This window comes from Ailuropoda melanoleuca, chromosome 2 (genome assembly GCF_002007445.2).
Source record: "Ailuropoda melanoleuca isolate Jingjing chromosome 2, ASM200744v2, whole genome shotgun sequence".
NCBI lineage: Eukaryota > Metazoa > Chordata > Mammalia > Carnivora > Ursidae > Ailuropoda > Ailuropoda melanoleuca.
In genome coordinates, this window is record NC_048219.1 from 37,238,893 (window position 1) to 37,255,419 (window position 16,527).

The 16,527-nt window shown below is 38.7% G+C and overlaps 1 protein-coding gene across 4 annotated transcripts in view; it reads left to right on the forward strand.

Annotated features, from left to right (window-relative positions):
• The window catches only part of ALG6 (ALG6 alpha-1,3-glucosyltransferase), a 62,147-nt gene that overhangs the window by 44,517 nt on the left and 1,103 nt on the right, over positions 1-16,527 (forward strand). For all 4 annotated transcript variants that reach the window (XM_034653605.1, XM_034653606.1, XM_034653607.1 and 1 more), the window contains 3 exons: positions 1,394-1,464; positions 8,295-8,363; positions 8,491-8,689. In XM_034653605.1, coding sequence (XP_034509496.1) covers positions 1,394-1,464; positions 8,295-8,363; positions 8,491-8,689 — 339 coding nt within the window. The remainder of the gene's footprint in view (positions 1-1,393; positions 1,465-8,294; positions 8,364-8,490; positions 8,690-16,527) is intronic.

The following is a 16,527-nucleotide window of genomic DNA, read 5'->3' on the forward strand; positions in this document are numbered from 1 at the left end:
TGAGAGAGGGAACACAAGCAGGGGGAGTGGGAGAGGAAGAAGCAGGCTCATAGCAGAGGAGCCTGATGTGGGGCTCGATCCCATAACGCCGGGATCACGCCCTGAGCCGAAGGCAGATGCTTAACCGCTGTGCCACCCAGGCGCCCCTCAAATAGTATTTTTTGAGTGCCCTCTAATGTGCCAGGTCCTTTTCTAAGTACTGGTGTATAAGTGAATAACAGCTTATATCCCTGTTCTCTTAATTGGGGCCTTTCATGCTAGTGGTAGGAGAAGGACAATAAAATAGATTTGTTAATGAGAAAATATCTGGGAGTAATGGGGGCTATGAAGAAAATAGTGTTATGTGAAAGGAGTGCTGGTGGGTTTTGGTTAGGGGGCGATACCTTAGCTTGAATAAGGGAAGGCCTTTCCATGGAAGTGACATTTGAGCCTTGAGCTAAATGGCCAGAAGGAACCATTCACAAGATCTGTGTTCTGACTTGAGGAAAAAATGAAGTTTTTCTGTAAAGCAGGAACACATTTGGCATGTTCAGCATATAAAGGGACAGGTATGAAGTGGCTGGTATGAAGTCCGTAAGGGAGACAGTAAGAAATAGACTGGAAGAAGGCAGGATCCAGATAGGAGTTTGGATTTTAGTCTCAGTGTTAATGGGAAGCTATTTGAGGATTTTAAATGGGGAAATTTACATGATCTGATATGGTGGCTGAGTATGTAATGGACTGTTAAGGAAGCAAGAGTGTTACCAATCAAGAGGTTATTGCAGTAGTCCAGAGGAAAGTAAGTGTGGCTTGGATCACTCCTCTGCCACTGTCAGCAGAGGGGAATGGAGAGAAGTGGGTGGATATTGTATTTAGAAGGTGGTGTAGATAGGATTTGCTCTGGATTGGATGTGTGTAGATAGATGTCCAATATGCAGATCATAAAATTCTGAAAATAGATCTAAGTAATTTTAATTTTAAACACCAAATAGCAAATGATGACTTTATAAGACATTTAATATATTTAATTGAAATGTACATTTTAAATGGATTTGTTTTTGTGAGTTTTAGATTTCAGTGCTTTTTAAATTGTCAGAGATTCCAGGGGGGGGATGAAGGTCTGATTGTTGTGTCTGAAATATTTAGTAGTTTTGTTTATGAATAACTGAGTCTGAATGAACTTGTTTTAGGTGGTTAAGTATAGCTTTATAATCATTGGTTCTTCAAGAAATGCTTTACTAAATTTGAATAAAATATTATGCAGTAGTGTTGTATAGGTAGTTTCCTTCTAAATAGAATCTACATTAAGCTTTATAAAATTTTAATTTAGATGATTTTTATTTAGATTCATAATTAAACTACTATTATAGTTTATAAGTTGTTATATCTCATTCTTCCCCTTTTTTCCTTAAAGGTTAGCTGTGCACTGTCATTCTTTTTATTTTCTTTCCAAGTACATGAAAAGTCCATTCTCCTGGTATCATTGTAAGTAAAAATGTTGTTTTATTTATTTATTATTATGTGTTTATAATATATGCATAAATTTATTACCTACATATAATCACCTAAGTGCAAAACAAAACCACGCAAATGTTATTATGTAGTTGCATAAAATTATTCATAAAATTATAGTTTTCCAGAATTTCTTACAATTTTACTTCTTTATAAAATATAATATTTTAAACTGAAAAAGTTTCATACTTATTTCTGTTTCTTCATACACATTTTTTATATGCTAATAATAAAATTGAATAAACCAACGAGATTTTCCTCAGATTGGAGCCTCTTTGTCATCTTTGCCTTTTCCATTTCATTCATTCCCACATCTATTTAATACCTTTGTTCTCTTCATTCACCTCGTCAGGGCCTTTTGTATGTTGACTCCTTGCTATTTCTTTTGTTAGAACCTTTGCAATGATTTTTTTTGATATGACTCCAAAACCACAAGGAAGAAAAGGAAAAATAAATAAGGGGGATGACATCAAACTAAAAAAGCCTCTTTATAGCAAAAAGAAATGATTAACAAAATGAAAAGGCAACTTATGGAATGGGAGAAAATATTTGCAAACCATATACCTGATAAGGAGTTAATCTCCAAAATATATAAGGAATTCATACAATTCAGTAGTAAAAAACAATTTGAAAATGGGCAAAGGACCTTAAATAAATATTTTCCCAAAGAAGCTGTACAACAGGCACATGAAAGGGTGCTTAGCATCACTAATCATCAGGAAAATGCAAATCAAAACCACAATGAGATATCACGTTATACCATTTGATATCACTTTATATGATTTGATAAGAGCTTATCAAATGGCTTATCAAATGACTTTTATCAAAAAGACAAGAGATAACAAGTACTGATGAGGATGTGGAGAAAGGAGGACCCTTGTACACTCTTGTTGGGAATGTAAATTGGTACAGCCACTATGGAAAACACCATAGAAGTTCCTCAAAAAATTAAAATAGAACTACCATGTGATCAGCTATCCCACATGTGGGCATATATTTGAAGGAAATGAAAAAAGAGGTATCCGCATCCCCATGTTCACTGCAGCATTATTTGCAGTAGCCAAGACATGGAAGCCACCTAAATGTCCATCAGCAGATGAATGGATAAAGAAAATGTATACCATGTATACACTACACTGCACACACACTGGCACACACTTTGGAATATTACTTAGTCATAAAAAAGAAGGAAATCCTACCATTTGCAACCACATAGATGAACCTTGAGGGCATTATGCTAAGTGAAATAAGTCAGACAGAGAAAGATAAATACTGTGTGATCTCACATAAATTAAGGAATCCAAGTCATCGAAACTCAGAAACTGAGTCATAGAAACAAAGTAGATTGGTGGTTGCTGGGGCAGGGTGGGGAGGAAAATGGGCGAAGGTGGTCAAAGAATACAGACTGCAGTTTTAAGATGAATAAGTTCTGGGGATCTAATGTACAGCATGGTGGCTGTACATAGTAATATTTAACAGGTATATACCTGGAAGTTGCTAAGAGAATACATCTTAAAAGTTCTCACTGCACACATACACACAAAAGGTAATTGAATTGATGGATGTGTTAACCTATTGCAGTAATCATTTTGTAATATATGCCTATGTCAAATTATTGTGGCGTATACTCTCAACTTACACAATGTTATATGTTATATCTCAGTAAAGCTGAGGGAAAAAAACATGAGATGATCACTCAGGATGAGGGCTGAGAACAGACTATTTGCCTTAGCAAAATGGAAGTCACTGGTGACTTTGACAAGGCTAATGCTGATGGAGTGATGCAGGGAAAGGCCTGATTAAGGTGGGTTTAAGAAATAGTGAGGGGTGCCTGGGTGGCACAGTGGTTAAGCGTCTGCCTTTGGCTCAGGGCGTGATCCTGGCGTTATGGGATCGAGCCCCACATCAGGCTCCTCTGCTATGAGCCAGCTTCTTCCTCTCCCACTCCCCCTGCTTGTGTTCCCTCTCTCGCTGGCTGTCTCTATCTCTGTTGAATAAATAAATAAAATCTTAAAAAAAAAAAAAGAAAGAAATAGTGAGAGGAGGGGCGCCTGGGTGGCTCAGTCATTAAGCGTCTGCCTTTGGCTCAGGGTGTGATCCCAGGATCCTGGGATCGAGCCCCACATCAGGCTCCCCCACTGGGAGCCTGCTTTCCTCTCCCACTCCCCCTGCTTGTGTTCCCTCTCTCGCTGGCTATCTCTCTGTCAAATAAATAAATAAAATCTTAAAAAAATAGAGGAGAGAAATTGAAGATAGGTATAGATAATTCTTTTTTTTAAATTTATTTAATTGTGGCAAAATATACCAGTAGTTACAATGCTGTGCAACCATCTCCACTGTCTATTTCCAGAACATTTTTATCACCCCAAAAGGAAACCCTGTACCCTTTAAACATCAATCCCCATTCTCTTCCCATCCCTCAATTCTTGTAACCACTAAATTACTTTCTATCTATATGGGGGTGCTTCATATAATTGGAATCATAATATTTGGCTTTTTATGTCTGACCTTTCATGTAAGATAATATTTTCAAGGTTCATCCATGTAGCATGTAACAGTACTTCATTTTTATGCCTGAATAATATTGCATTGTATGGATATACTACATTTTGTTCATCCATGCATCATTTGATGAACATTTGGGTTTCCACCTTTTGGTTATTCTGAAATAGTGCCAGTATGAACATTCCTACATAAGTTTTTGTCTGAACATTTCTTTTCAGTACTCTTCTTCTTTTTTTTTTTTTTAATTTAAAGATTTTATTTATCTATTTGACAGAGAGAAAGAGAGCACAAGTAGGCAGAGCGGCAGGCAGAGGAAGAGGGAGAAGCAGGCTCTCCACTGAGCGAGGAGCCTAATGTAGGGCTTGATCCCAGGACCCCGGGATCATGACCCAAGCCAAAGGCAACACCCACCAACTGAGCCACCCAGACACCCGTTTTCAGTACTCTTGAGTCTACACCCGGGAGTGGAATTTCTGGGTCATACAGTAATTCTGTATTTAACTGACTGAGGAGCCATCAAACTGTTTTCCTCAGCAGCTATACCATTTTGCATTCCTACCAGTAATGTATAATGTTTCCAGTTTTTCTACATCCTTGCCAGCACTTGTTATTTTCCCTTTTTTCCCCTCCCATCTTTCAGGGTATGAAGTGGTTCTGATTTGCATTTCCGTAATAACTAGTGATGTTGAGCAATTTTTATGGTTTTAAAAACTTTCAAGTTTTTAATTTTGATGAAGTTCAATTTATCTTTTATTTCTTTTTGTTGCTTGGGCTTTTGGTGTCATATCTAACAAACCATTGCCAAATCCAAGGTAATAAAGACTTACTCTCATGTTATTTTTAAGAAGTTTATGGATTTAGTTCTTATATCTAGGTCTTTGATCAATTTTGAGTTAATTTTTATATATGGTGTGAGGTAGACAGTTCTTTAGGTGAGCTTTGCTGAAAAGGGGAGAAAAAATAAGAGCAATAATTGGTAGAGAAAGGAGAGTCAAGTGAGGCTTGTTGTTTAAGGTTTTAAGATAGGAGAGATAATGGTGTGAGAGTGGTCTGTAGAGAGGGAACATTGATGATACAGGAGAGAGGTAAGAGTTGTTGGAGCAATACCACTTGGAAAGGGAGATGGGATTGGACCCAGAGCACAAATGGAAGGACTGGCTTTGGACAGATGCATGAGTAGTTCATTTTCATAAAAAGCAACGGGGTATATTGGTACAGATGCTGGGAAGAGAGTAGATGTGATGGTGGCATCTGTGAAAGTTCTTTTAATTGCCTCAATTTTCTTAATGAAGTAGAAGGCAAGGTCATTAGGCAAGAGCAGGTTGGAGCTATTGGGATTATGAGATTATGAGAAGGTGTGGGTTATATTTCTCAAGAGACACAGTGTGAACAGACTAGAGAAATATATGGTAGTTATTAAACATTTGAATATCATGATCATGTATTTAAAGTGAAAACAGGGGCACCTAGGTGGCTCAGTCAGTTAAGTATCTGACTCTGTTTTGGCTCAGGTCTTGATCTCAGGGTTTTGAGATGAGCCCTCCTCGGGCTCTTCCGCTCCAAGCCCCTGTCTTCCCCTCTCTCTCTCTCAAAATAAATAAATCTTTAAAGTGGAAACAGTTAGTGTGGGTAAATGTTTTCCTCAAGAGCAGTTGCTCAGTATGGTTGGAATAAGTTACAGGTGAAGAGTTGGGTCATTCCAGGTTTGTGGTTTTGTCTAGTGAGGATAATGGGCTTGCTCAGGGCTTGAGAGTGAATGCATGGGAGTGATTTCAATAGTTTACCTTAGAATTTAAGCTGGTTAAGAAGGGGAAAAGACAGCCAAAGAAGTGAGGCAAAGTGAGAAAGGTGGTAGGAATAATGGGTTGAAGATCTTGATGGGATCAAAAGATTGTTGGAGTTCTGGAGTGCTGAGAAGGTAGGAGATAGTGGTCAGGATGCAGTTGCTGCATTGTAATTATAGTGGGGTTACAGTCCTGAGTATAACCGAAAGGTGTAGATCACTACAAGAGAAGAGTTCCAGCAAATGAGAAGTCAGGGTGTTGGAAGATCATCTATGTAAAAATTGCCAGGAATGAAGATGAGTAGGGTTGTAGAGAGTGAGTGAGTAAGGCGTTGAAATGGCTGAGTAATGAGGGAAGTGACCCTTGTGGTTGGTGGATGATGACAAAGATGAAGACTACCACGGATGGAGCCTGAGGACATGGAGATTGTTAGGGTGGAGAGGGGGAGAACTGATGTGGAAGAAGTGATAAAGAGCAAAGAGGTTATCTCCTCTGGGTCAAGTTGTTTCAAGGCTATGGAAACAACAACAAAACAGGTAAGGTTGGTAGGGCTGAGGGGCAGCATTTTCCTCAGGGGAAGGGAGCCAGGATTTGTTTTCAACAAGGCGGTGAAGGAAAAGTTTCAGAGAAGAGATTGAGGATGCAAGGGATTCTGCTGCTTAAATATAAATACTAAGTACCTTGAGGGCAAAGGCTGAGTTAACATTCCTCTTTGTATTCCTTTCAGAACAATGGTTGTACATAAGTTTCAATAAATACTTGTATTTAGTAAATGAATATTGAATGAATAAATGGGAAAGAGTTAAGACCCAGAAAGAGAAAATAATGTTTATTGAGTACCTACTATGTGCATGCATGTTTTTAACATAAATACATTCTGATTTAAAAAGCAGCAAGCAGTGAAATTGAAAGTCCTCTAGTATTTTCTTTTAGTGTGGTAATTTTCAATCAGTTTGTAATCCCAGGCCTTACATCTCATATGCTGGTTGATATGGGGAAAAGTCATCCTTTTTTTTTTTTTTAAAGATTTTACTCATTTATTTGACAGACAGAGCCAGAGAGCACAAGCAGAGGGAATGGCAGAAGGAGAAGGGAGAAGTAGGCTCTGCACGGAGCAGGGAGCCCAATGCGGGGCTCGATCCCAGGACCTCAGGATCATGACCTGAGACAAAGGCAGACACTTAACCATCTGAGTCACCCAGGCGTCCCTAAAAGTCATCCTTCTAAGAAAGGAGGAGAATGCTCAAACCTTTTAAAATAAGGAGACCCAAAATAATAATAGTAACAATAATAACAATAAGTATTCAACAACTGCCATCATTAGTAAAAAGTTAATTTATTAAAAAATTTGATACTTGGGGCGCCTGGGTGGCACAGCGGTTAAGCGTCTGCCTTCAGCTCAGGGCGTGATCCCAGCGTTATGGGATCGAGCCCCACATCAGGCTCCTCCGCTATGAGCCTGCTTCTTCCTCTCCCACTCCCCCTGCTGTGTTCCCTCTCTCGCTGTCTGTCTCTATCTCTGTCAAATGAATAAATAAAATCTTTAAAAAAAAATTTGATACTACTTATAAAAGAGTTCTTTCAATTATGTAATAATACAAGGTATTACTACAATTTCCATTTACACCTAAGAAAGATGGTTAAATTAATCATTTGTTCAGGGTCATACATTAAGTAAGTGGCAGAGATGGGACTAGGACTTGCGTCCCCTTCTTCCTGAGCATTGCCACAGTAGAATCCAGAAGAAAATGAGACCAGTGTTGCTAGTAAGTAGGTCCCAGAAGTGGGACCTATGACCCTAAACTCTGTCATAAAGCCAGTGGTTCCATTTATTGGCGTTATGCTTCTGCTTCCTATACTATCGCTCTTTTCATGTGGCTGCTTCCTACTTGTTTCCTTTTTTTCTACCATTATCAGCTTGTTTCCTCTTATAATTCTCCTTTGTCTCTGTTCTCGCTTTAGTGGCAGAGGACAATCCTGTCTGTTATAACTTTAGTTTTTAACTTAGATTAGTAATATGTAACATGGAGGATCATAAAAAAGGAAGTTTGAAACCGCAGTACTGGGAATTAATTTATTTCCCAAGAAGGATGAAACATGAGAAAGCTCTTTCTCTGAATGTTTGAATANAAAAGGAAGTTTGAAACCGCAGTACTGGGAATTAATTTATTTCCCAAGAAGGATGAAACATGAGAAAGCTCTCTTTCTCTGAATGTTTGAATTTGTTTATCTGATCCATTCTGTATGTTGCTGTATGATAGGAAAAAAAGTTCCTTAATAGAATATTGAAAGAAGTAGTTATTAGGAGGAGTTGATACCTTGTTTATGTTTAGACTCACTTAGTTTGGATTGATATGAAAAAATGAACCAGGGATCCATATGGAGACCTTACTGGCTGTTTCTTGTTTGTTTGTTTAGCTACCCCAAAGATCAGAGAGATAAAATGTTTTTATATTTTTCACAAGAATTGAAATTGTTTTCTAAGATTAAAATATTTTTTCTTTATCATTTTAGACCAGTCTGCTTAGTTTTAAGTGAAATTCCTTTTATGTCTACTTGGTTTTTACTTGTATCAACATTTAGGTGAGTCAAACTAATATTTATATATTTTCAGTAGAGTTCTCATAAACTCATTTAGAAATTTTTTACAAAATGATTATGTTTTGGATTAGCAATTCTCTTTTGATGTTTTTTCTGTTTTCCCTTACAGTATGCTACCTCTTCTACTGAAGGATGAACTCTTAATGCCCTCAGTTGTGACAACAGTGGCATTTTTTATAGCTTGTGCAGTTTCCTTTTCAATATTTGAAAAGACTTCTGAAGAAGAACTGCAGTTGAAATCCTTTTCCATTTCTGTTAGGAAATATCTTCCATGTTTTACATTTCTTCCCAGAATTATACAATATTTGGTAAGTTGTTCAGTTTTTTTAATTAAAAAAAATTTTTTTTAGAGTGCTGTGTGGGGAGGGGCAGAGAGAGAGGGAGAGAGAGAATCTTAAGCGGGCTTCATGCCCAGCGAGGAGTCCAGTGTGGGGCTTGATCTCACAACCTTGAGATCATGACCTGAGCCAAAATCAAGAGTTGGACACTTAACCAACAGCGCCACAAGTTGTTCAGTTTTTAAGGAATGGTACTTAGCATGGCACTGTTAAAAAAAAAAAAAAAAGTTGGGGCGCCTGGGTGGCACAGTGGTTAAGCGTCTGCCTTCGGCTCAGGGCGTGATCCCGGCGTTATGGGATCGAGCCCCACATCAGGCTCTTATGCTGTGAGCCTGCTTCTTCCTCTCCCACTCCCCCTGCTGTGTTCCCTCTCTCGCTGGCTGTCTCTCTCTCTGTCGAATAAATAAATAAAATCTTTAAAAAAAAAAAAAAAGAAAAAAGAAAAAAAAAGTAATATCTTTTTCTTTTATAGCTTTTTTGAGATATAATTCATATAAATTCACCCATAAAGTCCACCCATTTAAAGTGTGCAATTTGATGGTTTTAAGTATGTACATAGAGTTGTACAGCCATGACCATAATCTAATTTTAGATTATTTCCATCACCCCAAAAAGGAACCCCCTTTCCATTAGTAGCCATTTCCCATTCCACTCTAAACTCCAGCCTTGGACACAAGCCAGTAATATACTTTCTGTAACTAAATATTTACCAATCTGGACATTTCATATAAGTGGAATGTATTACTCTGCTAGGGCTGCCATAGCAAAATACCAGACTGGGGGTCTAAAGCAACAGCAATGTATTTTCTTAGAGTTCTGGAGGCTAGAAGTCCAAAATCAAGGTGCCTCATCCAAGGTTTCTGGTGAGGCCTCTCTTTCTGGGTTATAGGCAATCTTGCTGTGTCCTCATATGGCCTCTTCTTTGTGTGGGTGTGTAGTGAGTTCTTCAGTGTCTCTTCCTCTTCTTATAAGCACACTAGTCATATCAAATTAGGGCCCCACCCTTATAACCTCAATTTAACCTTAATTTAACTGTCCTAAAGTTTCTGTCTCCTAATGCATTCACATTGGGGATTGGGTCTACAACATACGAATTTTCTGGGGACATAATTCAAACTATAACATGGAATCACAGAAAATGTAGTCGGGGCGCCTGGGTGGCTCAGTCAGTTGAGCGTCCAATTCTTGATCTCGGCTTAGGTCTTGATCTCAGGGTTGCTGGTTTGATCCCCATGTTGGACTCCACGCTGGACATGGAGCCTACTTTAAAAAATTAAGACTTTTGTGATTGGCTACTTTCACTCAGCATGTTTTTGAGGTTCATCTGTATTGTATCATGCATCAATACTTCATTCTTTTTTATTGCCATACATATTCCATTTTAATGGATATACCACATTTTGTTTATCTGTTCATCAGTTAATGGGCATTATGTTGATCCCACTTTTTGGCTGTTGTGAATAATGCTGCTGTGAAGATTTGTTTATAAATTTATCAGCACATTGTTTTCATTTCCCTTGAGTGTATCCTTAGGAGTGGTAATTCTGTGTTTAACATTTTGAGAAACTGTGCAGCTGTTCACCAAAGTTCTACATGCTTCTACATTCCCATCAGCAATATACGAGGGTTCCAATTTCTCTACATTCTTGACAGCACTTGTTATTGTCTTTTTTATGATAGCCATCCTAGTGGGAGTGAAATGGTATCTCATTGAGATTTTGATTTGTATTTTCCAAGTTACCAGTGTTGTTGGGCATCTTTTTATGTGCTCATTGGCCGTTTGTGTATCTTTCTTGGAGAAATGCCTATTCATATCCTTTGCCCGTTCTTAATTGGGTTGTCTTTGTATTTTTGAGTTGTAAGAGTTCTTTATACATTTGTGATACAGGTCCCTTACTGGGTACATGACTTGGAAATTTTTCTATTACGTAGATTTCCTTCACTTTCTTTTTTTTTTTTTTAAAGATTTTATTTANTATTCGACAGAGATAGAGACAGCCAGCGAGAGAGGGAACACAAGCAGGGGGAGTGGGAGAGGAAGAAGCAGGCTCATAGCGGAGGAGCCTGATGTGGGGCTCGATCCCAGAACGCCGGGATCACGCCCTGAGCCGAAGGCAGACGCTTAACTGCTGTGCCACCCAGGCGCCCCATCCTTCACTTTCTTAATGATATCGTTTGCAGCATGAAAGTTTTTTTTGATTTTTATGAAACCCAATATCTTTCTTTCTTTTATTGTCTGTGCCTTTTTGTTTTTGTTTTTTTTGTTAAGTAAGCTTAATGCCCAATGTGGGGCTTAAACTCATGACCCCGAGTTCAAGAGTTGTGTGTTGTACTGATGGAGCCAACTAGGTGCCCCTATGCTTTTGATGTCATATCTAAGAAACCATTGTGTAAAGGTCATGAAGAGTTACCCTTATGTTTTCTTTTAAGAGTTTTATCTTTAGGTCACTGATTCATTTTGAGTTAATTTTTGTGTTTGGTGTGAGGTAGGAGTCCAACTTTATTAAGTTTTTCCAGCACCAATGAATTGTGTTGGTACCTTTGTTGAAAATCAACTGATCTTAAATATAAGGGTTTATTTCTGGACTTTGAATTCTATTCCACTGATCTATATGTCTCTCATTATTCCAGTACTACACTGTCTTGATTACTCTTGCTTTGTAGTTTTGATATTCAGAATGTGATTCCTCCAACTTTGTTCTTTCTCATGATTGTTTTAGCTATTCTATGTTCCTTGCATTTCTATATTATTTTTAGGATCACCTTGTCAGTTTCTCTAAAAACCCAGCTAAGATTTTGATAAGGATTGCTTTAAATCTGTATGTGAATTCGTGGAATATTGTCATCTTAACAAGATTTAGTCTTCCAAATCCATGAACATAGATGTATTTCCATTTATTTAGATATTCTTTAATTTTCTTCAACAGTATTCTATAGTGTTCAGTGTACAGGTCTTCCACTTCTTATGTTAAATTTATTTCTAAGTATTTTATTCTTTATGATTTTGTAAATGGAATTTTCTTAATTTCATTTCTATAATGTTCATTGTCACTGTATACAAATACATTGCTGAACTTGTATTCCATGTTCTAAGTTTCTAGTGGAATCCTTCTGATTTTCTACATACAAGATTACGTCATCTGCAAATCATGATAGTTTTACTTCTATTTTCCTTTCTGAATGCTTTTTATTTCTTTTCCTTGCTTATGTACCCTGGCTAGAACCTCCCGTACAATGTTGAATACAAATGGCAAGAGTGAGCATCTTTTCTTCCTGATTTTAGGGGAAAAGCATCTAGTCTTTCACCATTAACTGTGATGTTAGCTGTGGGCTTTTTATAGCTGGCCTTTATTTGGTTGAGGAAGTTCTCTTCTATTCCTAATTTATTGAGTGTTTTTATTATGAAAAATATTTTTCCCTTGTCTGATATGATCATGTATTTTTTCCCTTATTCTATTAATATAGTATATTATTGATTGATTTTTGTATGTTGAACTAATCTTGCTTACATTCTTGGGATAAGTCCCACTTGATCATGATATGTAAACCTTTTTATATGCCACTGGTTTGGGTTGCTGGTATTTTTTTCTAACTGAAGTATAGTTGACATACAAGATTATGCTAGTTTCAGGTGTACAGCATAGCGATTTGATGAAATGCTCATCATAGTGAGTATAGTTACTGTCTTCCATGATAAAAATTTACTGCAGTATTTATTGACTACATTCCCTATGCTGTACTTTAATTTTTTTTTTATTTATTTTTTGAAGTTAAAAGAATTTTTTTAAAGTTTATTTTTGTCTTAGCCAGCAGATATCAAACATCTTTTTATTTTTTTTCCCCAAAGATTTCATTTATTTATTCGAGAGGAGAGCGCGTGCCTAAGAGAGAGAGCACAAGCTGGGGGGAGGGGCAGAGGGAGGAGAAGCAGACTCCCTACTGAGCAGGAATCCCAACACAGGGCTTGAACCTAGAACCCTGGCATCATGACCTGAGCCAAAGGCACATGCTTAACCGACAGAGCCACCCAGGTGCCCCCGCCCCTATTTATTTTTACTTTCAAGTAAACTCTACATCCAACGTGGGTCTCCAATTCATGATCCCAAGATCAAGAGTCATATGCTGTATCGACTGAGCCAGCTTGTTGCCCCAAACTATCTTAATTTTTATTTTTATTTTTTTTTAAAGATTTTATTTATTTATTCGACAGAGAGACAGTGAGAGAGGGAACACAAGCAGGGGGAGTGGGAGAGGAAGAAGCAGGCTCCTAGCGGAGGAGCCTGATGTGGGGCTCGATCCCGTAACGCCGGGATCACGCGCTGAGCTGAAGGCAGATGCTTAACCGCTGTGCCACCCAGGCGCCCTGAAACTATCTTAATTTTTAAAGGTAACTTTGTTGGGGCCTCTAGCAGGCTCAGTTGGTTAAGCATATCACTTGATCTCTCTGTCTTGAATTGGAGACCCACATTGGGTGTGGAACCCACTTACAAAAAAAAAAAAAAGGTAACATTGTTATTTCTCCAACCTTTTATTTGAATCATGCATTCATTTGCCTCCAAGTGCTCCAAAGAAAAATCTCCAAATTGTGAAGAAAATAGACCTATGCTGTACTTTTAATCCCTGTGATTTATCTATTTTATAACTGGAACTTTGTACCTCTTAAGCCCCTTCACCCATTTCACCCATCTTCCCATGCCCTCCCCTCTGTGTTTGCCAGTATTTTATAGAAGACTTTTACATCTATATTCATAAGGGGTATTGGTCTTAGGGTTTTTTCCTTATGAAATCTTTGTTTGGTTTTGGTATCAGGGTTAATGCTTGCTTAATAGAATGAGTTGGGAGATGTTTCTTTTCTACTTTTTGGAAGCATTTATGAAGGATAGATATTAATTCTTCTATAAACGTTTGGCATAATTCACCAGTGAAGCCATCTGTGCCTGGGCCTGTCTTTGTGAGACTTTATTTATTTATTTTTTAAAAGATTTTATTTATTTATTTGACAGAGAGAGAGAAAGCCAGCGAGAGAGGGAACACAAGCAGGGGGAGTGGGAGAGGAAGAAGCAGGCTTATAGCGGAAGAGCCCGATGTGGGGCTCGTTCCCACAATGCTGGGATCACGCTCTGAGCCGAAGGCAGACGCTTAACCACTGTGCCACCCAGGCACCCCTGTGGGACTTTAAAAAATGATTAATAAGTTTCTTTGTTACAGGTCAATTTGGACTTTCTGGGTTTTTTTTGTTGTTGTTGTTTTGTTTTTAAGATTTTATTTATTTATTTTGTGGGGGGGGAGGAGCAGAGGGAGGGAGACAAGCTGAGTCTGCACTGAGCTCAGAACCTGATGGGCTCGATCCAAGGATCCTGAGATTATGACCTGAGCAGAAATCAAGAGTCAGGCCACCAGGCGCCCCTGGACTGTCTATATTTCTTCAGACAGTTTCAGTGGTGTCTTTCTTTTCTTTCTTCCTTTTCTTACTTTCTTAAGATTATATTTATTTATTTGAGAGAGAGAACATGAGCAGGGGGGGAGAGCCAGGGGAAGAGGCAGAAACAGACTGCCCCCTGAGCAGGGAGCCCGATGTGGGGCTGCACCCCAGGACCCTGGGATCATGACCCAAGCAGAAGGCAGACACTTATCCGACTGAGCCACTTAGGTGCCCCTCAGTGGTGTCTAAGAATGTGTCCATTTCCTCTATGTTATCTTATTGTTGGCATACAGTTGTTCATTCAGGGTAATTTACTGATAGGGACAACCAGGCTGGTGGACTGATGATCCAGGTGTTACTATGCAGCTATTATCTTCTGAATAGTCTCTGCCCATTCTCTGCATCTTAACCCCCGGCTTTTATGGAGTGGAGGACATGGTGGTGAGGACACAGGGTAGTTATCTAAGCAAATCTCGGGGCAGCTGGGTGGCTCAGTCAGTTAAGCATCTGCCTTCGGTTCATGTCATGGTGCCAGGTCCTGGGATCAAGTCCACATCAGGCTTCCTGCTCAGCAGGGAGTCTGCTGCTCCCTCTGCCCCTCACCTCACTCATGTTCTCTCTTGCTCTCTCTCATATGAATAAATAAAATCTTTAAAGTAAAAATTAAAAACAAAAAAAAAAAAGCAGGAGGAATTTTAATATGCCCTTAGCACTGATTCAGGATCATAGTGTCATGACATTTCAACCAGTCCCATATTTCTTGGTTTTTTTTTTTTTTTTTAAGATTTTATTTATTTATTTGACAGAGATAGAGACAGCCAGCGAGAGAGGGAACACAAGCAGGGGGAGTAGGAGAGGAAGAAGCAGGCTCATAGCAGAGGAGCCTGATGTGGGGCTCGATCCCATAACGCCGGGATCACGCCCTGAGCCGAAGGCAGACGCTTAACCGCTGTGCCACCCAGGCGCCCCCCATATTTCTTATTTGAAACTTTTTTTTTTTTTTTTTAAGATTTCCTTTATTTAAGCGGGGAGAGGAGCAAAGGGAGAGGGAAAGCGAGGGGGGAAAGAATCTAAAGCAGACTCTGTGCTGAGCATAGAGCCTGATGCAAGGCTCTGGGTCACAGCCCTGAGATCATGACCTGAGCTGAAATCAAGGGTTGGACGCTTCAATGACTGAGCCATGCAGGTGTCCCTTAAGTTTGAAACTTTAAAGTTGATGATTTCACTTCAGAAGTTTTCATTTTTCACCAAGGTTGACAGGGATTTTCCTTTTGGAGGATATTTTTGGCCTGTTCATACCTGTTTGTGAGCCCTTTTGGTTACTGTCCTTCCCAGGCTTCCATCTGGAATGAGCACTATACTACTCTGTTCATATCTTTAAATCCTGTTATAGCCATTAGAATATCTTTCAGGGTTCCATTATGTCCCACCTCCTGCATGAAAGTCACTATGATTTCTCACTTCTTGCTTTCTACATTTACTTAAGCAGCTTCTGCATACTTATGTGCTATGCCAGGGTGAAATGAATAAGATCTGGCTCGTCCTCATCTTAAAGGAGCTCACAGTCTAAAGCTAAACTCTCCAGTACGGTAGGGGCACTTGGTGGCTTAGTCGGTTACGTATCCCCACTGTTGCTTTCAGCTCAGGGCCCTGGTGCTCAGCAGGGAGTCTGCTTGAGGTTCTCTTCCCTCTCCCCCTATGCCTCCTCTCTGTGCACGTGCTCTCTCTCTCAAATAATAAATAAGTAAATCTTAAAAAAAAAAAACCTGTCCAATATGGTAGCCACTAGACACATTAAAAATTTAAACATTAAAATTAAATAAAATAAATTCAGCTCAGTCACAATAGGCATATTTTGAATGCTCAATAACCACATGTGGTTAGCAGTTTCTCTTTTGCTGTACACAGGCATAGAACATTTCCATCATTGCAGAAAGTTCTACTATACAGTGCACTAGTCTAAAGAAAACTGGCTGCTACACAATTACAATCAATGAAGTATTTTTTCTCTTCATTTTGGCATTTAATAAAATGTGACCTTGTGATTTTATTTAATTAGTTCATGCATTTCCCTAATTAAATTGAAAACTCTTTGAGGCCAGAAGATTACATTTTCTTTCATACGTTCCACCATGACTTACTGCAGCATTAGCTCATTGAAAGTGTTCCATGAATATGAAATACAATTTTCTATTTGCCATGGAAGGCTTTTTTATAGACAGATTCTTAGATTAGCTTAGAACTTTATATCCTATAGGAACTCAAGGCCCTGGAGCATACCCTGAATTTAACCCTCACTAGCAATATTGTCTGTTCTAGAGAACTTTGGTTAGTTCTTGGGTGGTATTAAGTATGATAGGGGTTCTAAGGCTTTGACTACACATGG